This window comes from the organism of the source record quoted next, unplaced genomic scaffold (assembly GCF_019419815.1).
Source record: "Pyrus x bretschneideri cultivar Hongxiangsu unplaced genomic scaffold, Pyrus_bretschneideri_v1 Contig24, whole genome shotgun sequence".
NCBI lineage: Eukaryota > Viridiplantae > Streptophyta > Magnoliopsida > Rosales > Rosaceae > Pyrus > Pyrus x bretschneideri.
Genome location: NW_025999546.1, coordinates 4,963,722 through 4,974,693, shown reverse-complemented (window position 1 = coordinate 4,974,693; position 10,972 = coordinate 4,963,722). Strand labels below are relative to the sequence as shown.

At 37.9% G+C, this 10,972-nt stretch overlaps 2 protein-coding genes and 1 pseudogene across 3 annotated transcripts; 2 read left to right on the top strand and 1 right to left on the bottom strand.

The window, feature by feature from the left end:
- Nucleotides 1–697: 697 nt before the first annotated feature.
- LOC103957669 (protein RETICULATA-RELATED 4, chloroplastic) lies at nt 698–5,384 on the top strand. Its single transcript, XM_048586373.1, has 8 exons — nt 698–1,423; nt 1,980–2,048; nt 2,945–3,076; nt 3,166–3,219; nt 3,306–3,350; nt 4,263–4,402; nt 4,971–5,096; nt 5,186–5,384. The coding sequence occupies exons 1-8, from the start codon at nt 872–874 to the stop codon at nt 5,232–5,234; spliced, it is 1,167 nt and encodes a 388-aa protein (XP_048442330.1). The 5' UTR covers nt 698–871; the 3' UTR covers nt 5,235–5,384.
- Nucleotides 5,385–5,568: 184 nt separating this feature from the next.
- Nucleotides 5,569–7,067, bottom strand: LOC103957670 (annotated as a pseudogene).
- A 293-nt stretch (nt 7,068–7,360) lies between these two features.
- LOC103957597 (EEF1A lysine methyltransferase 4) lies at nt 7,361–10,610 on the top strand. 2 transcript variants are annotated; one of them, XM_009369778.3, is made up of 8 exons: nt 7,361–7,710; nt 8,443–8,556; nt 8,661–8,729; nt 8,853–8,872; nt 8,960–9,012; nt 9,147–9,177; nt 9,258–9,342; nt 10,118–10,610. In XM_009369778.3, exons 1-8 carry the CDS (start codon nt 7,527–7,529, stop codon nt 10,327–10,329), a joined length of 768 nt encoding a protein of 255 aa, XP_009368053.2. In that variant the 5' UTR covers nt 7,361–7,526; the 3' UTR covers nt 10,330–10,610. The 2 variants fall into 2 exon arrangements, with proteins under 2 accessions (XP_009368053.2, XP_009368054.2); XM_009369779.3 differs by having other exon boundaries at nt 7,363–7,710; nt 9,261–9,342.
- Nucleotides 10,611–10,972: the final 362 nt, after the last annotated feature.

The window sequence follows — 10,972 nt, the reverse complement described above, 5'->3', positions numbered from 1 at the left end:
TATTTCTTTTCATTTGTAAGTGTAAGTGAGAAGACGAGAATCAAATCTAAGATCTCTTATTTACAGATGAAAGGAAATACTATTACACTATAGTACTAAATGGCTAAAAATGTGTTTGCACTCTCATCCAATAGAATGATTTTTAACTCATGAGTGTAATATTAAACTAAAGAGTGTTATATTAATATATTAAACTTATAATAGTATAGTCAGTGAGGAATACATGATTTTCAAATAAGAATATCATAATATTAATAAAAAAACTTTATTCGGTCCTTTCGTCGATCATCTACTAGGAACTTTTCAATCCCTATCAACATATGCCAAAAATTTATGCCGACATAAAATGGCAGGAGAAAATCGAAAAAGTAGAAGGAGGAGATTATAATTGCCTTAACTGTTTATAAATATTAAATACAATATACAAATAAATATACATTAAATTTTTAAAATTGTTAGAGTGAAAAACAACCAATGATTCTATGCTTGCTCGGCTACTGCTACTGACTCCAACTACTGTCAATGCTAAAAGACAGACCGTAGAAAGAAACAAAGACATGACCTTTCAGTTATTCATTTTCCCACAAATTTATTTGACTCCCCAATTGATTCTGTCCACAAAAAACCCCATTCAAATCGTTTCTTCAAAACCAAAAAAATAAAGAAAGAAAGAAGGTTTAAAAAAAATAAAAAAATAAAGAAAGAAAGAAGGAAGAAGACCAAGACCAGTCCTCCCCCAGCCAAAACCCCACCAACCCTTTTTTTCTGAACAGTCTTTCTTTCTGGTTCTCCCATTCTCTCTCTACTCCTTCAAAGAGGAGAGATAGACAGAGAGAGCGGGAGATACTGAAAGTAAAGCAAACAACCAACAATGGCAGCAGTCACCACCATCTCCAACTTCGCCACCTTTCACTCTCAGTTTCTCCCTTCACCAACCAACCCCCACCATTTCTCTTTATCCCCAAAAAACTTCACTCTCACCATCGTCGCCCGCACTAACATCACCGCAACTCCCTCCCTCCGACTCACAGCCTCCCGCCTCACCCGATCCCGCCTCGCCTCCGCCGCATACGGTGGTGAACCCCCCGCAGGAGGAGGCGGAGACGGCGGAAGCGGAGGTAATGATAACGATGACAGTGATGGGAGTGGTGATGGTGATGAGGACCGGGATCGGAACAAGGCGGAGGCCCTGGCGGCAATGGCGGAGGCGGGGAGGTCGTCGGAGAGTCTGCCAAAGGACTTAGCGGCGGCCATAAATGCCGGGCGGGTGCCGGGCTTGATTGTGAAGAGGTTCTTTGAGCTGGAGAAGTCGGCGGTGTTCAGATGGTTGCTTGGGTTTGATGGGTTCAAGGAGCGGTTGCTTGCGGACGACTTGTTCTTGACTAAAGTTGGCATCGAGTGCGGCGTTGGAATATTCACTAAGGTCTCTGCTTTTCATTTACTCTCTTCTTTTTATTTTTAAGGCTCGATACGAAGATTTTTTAAATGACTGAAAGCGTTTTTTATGGGAGTGTTTTTGGAACTAATCCTGATGAAATTCGATGAACAATTTTGCTAAGTGTAGCAGCGGTCTTCGTAATAGAAATTTGTTGATCAAACTTGCATGTGATTATTCTTGTTGACGCCAAAAAAATATAACGGTCAAATTTCTTAAATTTTTTAGAAGAAGAAATCTTGACCGTATTGTGGCATCAACCGTTCTTATTTGACGCCTCAACATGAGAGCAACTTATATAGAACGAGTTCACCGTCACATGGCATTCTGCCCAATAATTCATTGTCATGTGGAGAAAAGCTTACACATGACAATGGATTATTGGACAAGGACTCCATGTGCACCTGTTCCATGTAAGTCATTCGCCGCCAACAGAGTTGGCGTCTCTATTATCCATTGGATATCCTTGACTTTTGAATTGAAGTACCATTTGAAGTGTCTCTTAGTATGGATGTAAGCTCTTTACATGTTACTCATTTTTCAGACTGCTGCAGAATTGGAGCGGCGCCGAGAAAATTTTACCAAAGAGCTGGATTTTGTTTTTGCTGATGTGGTATGTCTCTTGTATAAATAAGAGATTTGATTTCATTGTGCTATATAATGAAAAGCTATCATCTCAAATCAAAGTAATTTCCATCTGCTTCATAGATGAGCAGTTTATATAAGTGGCGTTTGTTAAATTAGCGCAACAGTGTAATCTTCTGAAACGCTTTGGTGGAATCCAGGATATGCCATACGATATAAAGTTAGAAATAAATAAGTTGAACTAGGACATTCTGCCTTTCGGTCAAGCATGGTCTTTATTTTGGATCATGAAATGGAATGGATGCAGAAAACTATATTTGTTCGTTTTGTGCTCAATACGAACTCTTGGTAGCAACCTTATGTGCAATTTGTGCGCTTCCAAATACAGAATCATTGATTCATGTTCATGTATTTGGTAATATTTACTCTTCTTTTCTATTTTCTTCTTGTCCTTCTGCTTTTTCAATCAATAGGTTTCGCGTTTCTTAGTTGGCCTCTACCTGATAACTGTGCTAAAGGGTTTTCCATGGAATAATCAACTTTGTTTTATGAAGTTGAGTTCGAACATGCAGAGATGACTTATTATTTAATTTGTGGTTTTGCTAGTTGGACCTGGTAAAATGTTCTTCGTTTACATTATCCGATTGTTTGACTACTTGACTACACTTTCAGAAGGCTTATTTATCTCAAAGGAAGTTTTCCATTTTTAGTCATAAGTTGTAATATATGTCAAGCTGTGAGTTGCTTATAGTGCAAAAGCTCTGCGGCGATCCTTCAACTTTCTAGCAGAAGTCTTTTGGTTACCAATTTCACGCTATTTGTTCTTTCTTCTTTTTCTGGTAGTGTTTCTGTTTTTGGTTTGTTCCACCTTTTTGCAGCCTGACCCTTAAAATAGATTTTTTTTCTTTTCCTTTTAAATCTTAGGTGATGGCCATCATAGCTGATTTTATGCTTGTCTGGCTTCCCGCTCCTACTGTTTCGCTTCGACCACCTCTTGCTGTCAGCGCAGGCCGTATTGCTAAGTTCTTCTATGGGTGTCCGGATAATGCTTTCCAGGTTCTTGCTTGTTTCATTACTTTTGGCTTTTTCAAGTTGCCACTTTCTCATGAGTATAACACCATGGAAGGCATCAATCCTGTCTGCAGGTAGCTTTGTCTGGAACATCTTACTCACTCTTACAGAGAATAGGTGCAATAGTGGTATGTGATGTTGTGTTCTGTGATCTAAAATTATTCAGTCTTTACGTTCATGGTGATTGGAGTTTATAGTATTTTGATTGTTTCAGAGAAATGGAGCTAAACTATTTGCAGTTGGGACTGGTGCATCTCTGGTAAGTGAAACACCTTACATGTTTTGAAATGCCTTAGCTTTAGCTTTTCTGAGAATTATCTGTAACATCAACGCAATGTAAAACATTGTGGCTCTCCTCTCCTTTTTCCATTTTATCATGAACTTTTTGGTGTGACATTACAAAACCTCAAGGCTGGGCAAAACTTGCCATAAGTTACTTGATATTTGTTCTATCTTGTTTGAAAACAATGGAATTTTCAGCAATCGCCAAATACTTTTCATACTTTTTTAAGCCCCTGTAGTTATTAGCATCATGCTATGCAGGAAAAACTATATCAGCTTTTGTTCGGCATGTATGCTAACTCTACTAGCATTTTGTACTAAACATGCCGGATACTTATGCAGTATATGTCTATCAAAATTTTCTTTCTTTACCACTGGTTGTTTGAACTTTGCTCGTCTAAATTTAAATCTAATTAGGACTCGATTGTGGCAAACTTAAATTAAGCCATTGGTAGAACTCCACTGAGTTTAACGTTGTATCGAACTCCATTGAGTTTAATGTTGTATCAGCATCAAAGAATGGTAAAGATGCAAATTCTTTTTCTTCAAATAATTTACAAAGGCACAAGCTTCTTCGACGGTCCAACCAGTCTTATAAATTTATTCGCCATTCTGAGGCTCTAGTGTGCTTTATTGTTATCGAAAGTTACTTTCATTTTTCAATTTCTGTCTGCAATATTATACGCATTCAGAGAAAGAGATGGTAGTTTTTGGTACATTACGAGATTGTTTTGGTCCCATATTATAGTTTTCATTGTAAAATGTACATATGAAGTCTTCTTCGAATTTTATTTCTCTTCTCTTATTCCACTTTGTTATATAGTTGAAACTGTTAGTAGCCGTTTGGTGTCATACGATGGATAACAATTTTTAATGAAAATTGTTTCAGGTTGGTACGGGTGTAACAAATGCATTGATTAATGCACGAAAAGCTCTCGATAAATCCTTTGCTGGTGAAGCTGAGGATGTTCCCATATTATCAACCAGTGTAGCCTATGGAGTTTATATGGCAGTTTCTAGCAATCTAAGGTACAAGGGCTATTTGCAGATTGAAGTTTTCTTTTTATCATTTTTACTCTAACCTTCACGAACTGTTAGCGTAGGCCATTAACAAAAAAATTTAGACCAAATGCGTAGAGAAAGACTTTAAATTGTAACTGTCATAATCACGGAGAATCGGATCTGTCCCAAAAAAAAAAAAAAAAAAAAAAAACCATTTGTGGCATTTCTAGGTAGACGGAAGAAACAGTTCATAAAGTTCTTTCAACAGCAATTTTGTGAAAGGACACATGCTATAAATATGCCTTAAAAAGAAAAGCTGAGTAGCTTTAACTCCTCAACTCGCATATTGAAGATGCACGTTCTTGTTTATGTGTCTGAACTCTGGTTAGTAATGTGTTCGAAGAATTCTGGAAATTCATCGTAGCTTAGTTTTTCCAACAGTACATACAAGCTCTGTAGCAAAGTAAGGACCTGCATAAGCGTAAATAAGAGTTAGGCTAGATGGACAGAAGACACCTTGAAGCAAGAAATCTTTTTGCTTACCATTTGTTTAGCTTTACGTACCAAATTTTATGTTTTTCGATTTCTTTCAAAGGTACCAAGTTCTCGCGGGAGTAATTGAACAGCGACTTCTGGAACCCTTGCTGCACCAGCACAAGCTTATACTGAGTGCAATTTGCTTTGCTGTTCGAACTGGCAACACGTTCTTGGGTTCCTTGATGTACGATCAGAGTTCTCCTCGAATGTCATTGTATTCATTCGTTGTGTTTCCTCTCTTCAAATTCTCATAATTTTTGTATTGTGCAACAGGTGGGTCGATTATGCACGTTGGATTGGAATTCAAAAGATCCGAGAGTAGTGCGTGCGGTGGATTACTTAAGTTACATGATTGTTTGTGTGGATATTGATTTCATTTCTGTTCTCACTGTTATACAAACGAAACAATCCTTTCGCTGAAAGGCAGTGAACGAAACAATTCACATGTATAAAAAAGTATCTTTCTTTGGCATGCCAGGGTACAAGTACGACTGATCTTTTGCTTACATTTAGTCCTTTTTGCACCACCGCACTAGCGCTGGCATTGTGTCCTTTTTAAACTCTTGCACAATGTCAGCGCCAGTGCGGGAGACTCGTTGGTACTATCAATACATCGTTTATATTATTGATTCTACCGATGTTTCAAATGCAAAGAGGAGCCAACTGTGTATTTCCTTCTATCTATTAGGTCAATAATCCACTCGGCAGGTGATACAAAACCAAGTCTCATCCAAAATCACAAATCAGTGTAAATTCAACACCATTGGAACCACTCAAGGGAAACCCAGATCACACGGCACAAGTCTTCGACCACCACATCTAAGTACAAGGAATCATTTCTCTAACATGTCCTGCCAGCATAGCAGACTATATATCTTCATAAAATCTCAGAAATCTGCAATCCAATCAACCATATATCGAACGAGTGCCCATCTATGCGAGAGAAACAAAAAGGAACAGGATGGCTAAACGAAATGTGGAAACGTAAGCATCGACAAACTCACATTTATGGGCATCTCAGCTATGACCAGGTTGCTTCTTTCTTCAATACTTTTGAGAGTTACTACCTCACCCCAACGACCATGTTGATTACTTTCCCATCTGCACATATTTGTACAAAGTTATCGCGAGAGAGCAAACCCCATTACTATGCAACTAACAAAGCAGTACAGGTTGGTAGGAAGAACCTGCGGCCAAACAAGTTGTCACACGCCTCGTATATGACAACTTTCGACACCATCAGCTGCTCATGCACATAGCTTTTAAGAACTGAATCAAACAATAACACTGTATGAGGGAATGGCTAATAAGTGTGGGTGCAAGAAGAAAAATTGAAAATTTACCAGAGAAGTCAAAGAGATATAAGGGACGTTGGCGACGGCGGACCTGACCGCGTCAAGCTCGTCACGTGAGCTGCAGCAGACCACCATGGGCAACCCCGGACGCCGACCCGCCACGCCCAGTAGGTCCATCAACGTCTCCTGCCAAATTAAATTTCCACAACTTTAAACTTCAATTAGTCAAAAAAAACTCCATTGTTACGCAGATGGGTGCGGAGAAATTTACCGTCTTGAACTGGTATCTGTCGACGGCGAGGTAGAAGTGGTAGCTGCATCCACCTTCATGGAGGAGGTCGTCGGAGAGTCTGCCGAAGCACTAGGCAGCGCCAAAAGATCACACGCGATTTTTATAGAACGGTAAACCACTGTGTTTTTATGTTAATCATGCAATGTCACGTGAAGTGAAAAATAAAATGATAAACCACCGTATTTTTATGTTAATTATGGAATGTCACATGAAATGAAAAATACATACGGCGTTATATTATTAGAGATGTGTTATCCACACACTTTATTTTACTTCTCATACACTATTTGTTAATTTCTGTCCGTTGATTTTTTTCAATTCATCCGATCTGACGATCAAAAATTAGAAGAATGTATGGATATTACATCCCTATTATTAACACAAGACACCACAATAAAGGTATTATATTTCAACAAGAGTCAGGTGGCTTGAGTGACAACACAACTCAACATAATAGTCCTACTCTTCCTGTGGAGAACAAAATTCAATAATGCTGTCAGTCAAAGACCCAAAACAATGTGATGACATGGCAGCACAAAAAGAATAAACTTGGGTTACCCTTGACCATGTTAGTTGGATCATTTAATATCAACAAGAACATTATGTTATTTTATCGCCACATCATTTATATAATTAATATTATCGATATTTTAATTATATAGTTCTCAATATTGTATTAATATATAATTATCAGTTAAAAGTCCATAAAAGGGCTACTTTCTTTTAGTTTTGTAGTAAATACCACCGAATGATCGAAAAAATTAACGATTAGATCTTGCATAATAGACCTTTGCAACAGTTAAATCATGCGTAAAACTCGTATCACTGACAATCTACCATTGTAACCAGTCTCGAAATGTGATAGAATTGGTGGTCATTTGGGCCATAATGTCCCTAGTGGTGGGCTTTTGCGCTCTCTCTCTCCTCTCTCTATCGTAGTTTCATTTCGTTTCGCCGACTGTTCAACAACCGAACTCTAATCAAATCCACCGAAATATCAGAGCAGCAGCAGGGGCAGCGAAAGGAGATGTTGAGGGACGAGTCGACCTGCAACACCTACAACTATGGCGACGCCCTCTACTGGGACGCCCGCTACGTCCAAGAAGGGGGAGCCTTCGACTGGTACCAGCGCTACTCTTCTCTCCGCCCTTTCGTCCGCCACTTCATCCCCACCTCCTCTCCTGTTCTCATGGTCGGCTGCGGCAATGCCGGTACTCTTTTTCTACCCACCCATTTCCCTCGTTCTCTTTTTATTCTCTTTCCCTTTTGTTTTCTATATGTATATATATAGCTCCTTTCTGACCCTCTGCTTTAATTGCTCTGTTTGGTTGCTGAGAAACTCTGAGGAAATTACAGAAAAGATAATTTTTTGATGTGGGAATTTGGGTCATTGGGTGATCTTTGTGCTTGTATTATTTGAATGAGACTTTTGTTAGAGTATTGGTTCCCGAAATTCAGTTGTTCCGATCATTCCCGTTGCATTTTAGCTATTTTTTGGTAGTTTTGAGCTGGGTTTTTGTCATTATTGCCATTCAGTGTTTGGTTGAACATTGTGCTACTCAAATTTGACCCCATGAGTATGAATTCCCCAAATTAAGGTTCCGTTTTGTGTTTTCCTTCTGTTTTGGTTGATACATATATGAATTACGCGGTGGATGCATTCTGTGTAGACCCCAGAATGAAAAAAGAAGTTAAGAAGTCTCGTTTTCTTTCCCACTAATTAGAAAATTTGATGTTGAAAGTAATAATGTGCCTGTTGCAATTCGGGTCCCTAAATGTGGCATTGTCCTTGCCATCCGTAGGAGAAAGATTTTTGATGCAACAATCATGCGGTGTCTAGCAAAAGGCACCTGACATCTGTAATTTCATCGGATTAAGATACTTTATATGGTTCTGTGTACTTGTTGACTAAGATAATGATGGAAAAATGTTCTCTTTCCCAGTTATGTCCGAGGACATGGTCAAGGATGGATATGAAGACATAATGAACATTGACATTTCGTCAGTGGCTATCAACATGATGAAAAGCAAATATGAGCACATACCTCAGCTGAAATGTATCCTTTTGAAAATTTACTTCATTAAAATCTCTAGTACAAATTTAAATTTTCCTTAGTAACAATTGGGGACGCTTGGCATGGTTCCTATATAAATCTTATAGACATGCAAATGGATGTCAGAGATATGAGTTTCTTTCCAGATGAATCATTTGATGGTGTCATTGATAAAGGTAAGAATCTATTTCTTTGTGATACTCATTTTAGAACTATACAATATTGTATACTAATTTTCTGTCTTGTCTTGATAAACCTTCTTTGCTTTCATCACTTTTTGCACCTGTGGTCTGTCAAAGGAACTCTTGATTCACTGATGGTACGATGCATGTTCTTATGTTCTAATTACTCCTCCTACTCATTACTGGGCACACTCTGAATTTCTCATTTGTGCTTATGTTTCTAGTGTGGCAACGACGCTCCAATTAGTTCTGCTCAAATGCTCGGGGAAGTGAGCAGGTTTTAGACTTTAAAACTCAATTTACAGCTGCAATTTCTTATACCAGTTCACAATTTCGCTCTCCATTCTATAGTAATTCAATATCTTTTAGTTCTATATTCCTTCACTAATATGGTTTTTATTTTGCTTGTAGGCTTCTTAAACCCGGAGGGATCTATATGTTGGTAAATGTGCACCATTTTTCAATGCTCTTTCTTTAGTTTAAAGCTCAAAATGTATTATCTGTTCTTACAATGCCATATAGCAGATAACCTATGGTGATCCTACAGTAAGAATGCCTCATTTGAGCAGGCCAGTGTACAACTGGAAAGCTCGTTTGTTTGTTATACGTAAGTTTACTGTCCTTTCATAATAGTTCATATTTTTCTTGCTGTTCAAATATCTGCAGTTTTCCTCATTCAGTTAGCTCTCCAGAAGTGATTTTACTTCCATGTTATTAAATTCTGTTTAATAATTGCTAGAGATTTTTGGTTTAAATTGCAGTTTTCATTTCTTTTCGATGCCAAATGTTCTTACTTTGTTAGTGAGTTTGAGTCAATTTTAACACATGGTGAACATCCATTCAAGTATAATGGTACAAGATTTTTGTTGTCCCACATCTAAAGTGGTGTCAGTTAAGAAAGTTTCTAATTTCCTTCACCAGCTTGAGAAATTTGTAGCTATTCACAATCTACGAGCTAATATGATTGACAAAGCAAAAACGGGAGCTAGCTGATGACCTCCGAAATTGTCATTTAGGAGTTTAAGATCTTTAGATTCCATGTGCAGGTTGTATTATTCAACTTGTTTTGGTTTCTGTTTTCCGTTTTTTGGTTTATTGGTTGGGAAGTTCAGTCCAGATTGTCCAAGCATCAGATACTTGTTGCTTACGCATAGCATACATGCAAGCTGACTATTTTTCGACTATCGCAACTACGTTGTACCCACCTTTTCCTGGGATCTTTCTTGGATAGTCATAAGCAGTCAACAGAGATGATAATTCTATGAATTGGTTTCTTCCTGTTTTCTAGCCATGTACTTTCATTTTTTGTTAGTTCAGTGTTCACGATTCCTGATAGAGGTGCCTTATCTAGATTTTGTATCCTTTTGGCTATTGTTTCACAGCCAGACCAGGATTCCAAACGCCTGAAGGCTGTGGTTCGTCAACAAAGTCAGATTTGGAACCTGTTCCTATCACTGAGAAGGGCTTACTTCCGGCTGATTTTGTTTTGGAAGATCCAGATTGTCACTTCATATATGTGTGTAAAAAGGACGATGGGGAGCTAAGTAATCCACCAACTGATGGATTGAGTCGATTGACAGTTGATGGCTTATAGTAATTACTTGCAGTGCAGTGAAACGCCGATGAAGGTAGCTCGTGACCTGTATACTAGCATTCACATGCTTATGGTCGTCATTTGTATGATTAATTGTTGTACCACCTGCTAATTGTGATCGTCGTTGGCATGAAAAATCTAAAACAAATAACTCAATGAAACAAAAGCCTCCATGGACACATTGATTGGCCCATCTTTTGAGTTCTTGTATTGTATCAGTCAACACTGATGTAGCTACCATGAACAATTACAAAATAAATTGTGATATTAGTTTATTTTTAGGAACATTTTTACTTAGTTCCCTCAATTACGTGATGATTGTTTATTGTATGCAAGTGTTTAAAATATCGATATTGGTATAAATATTGATATGGAAATTTACGGAAATATCAACTAGTATATCGATATCGCATTTGACGGAAATTATAGAAATTTGCAATGAGTGGACATGTCAACTCATTCAGATTGAGTCGAAGTTAGATCAAGTGATTAAGAGCATTTACTTATGCATTCAAGGTTCTAAGTTTAATTTTTTTTTATCCATATCCCCTATCACTTATTGTAAAAACAACTTTGATTATTAGGCAAACAAACAAAATCATTTATTTTGCTTGCCTAAGGGTCTTTTGGGATTACTTTTGTA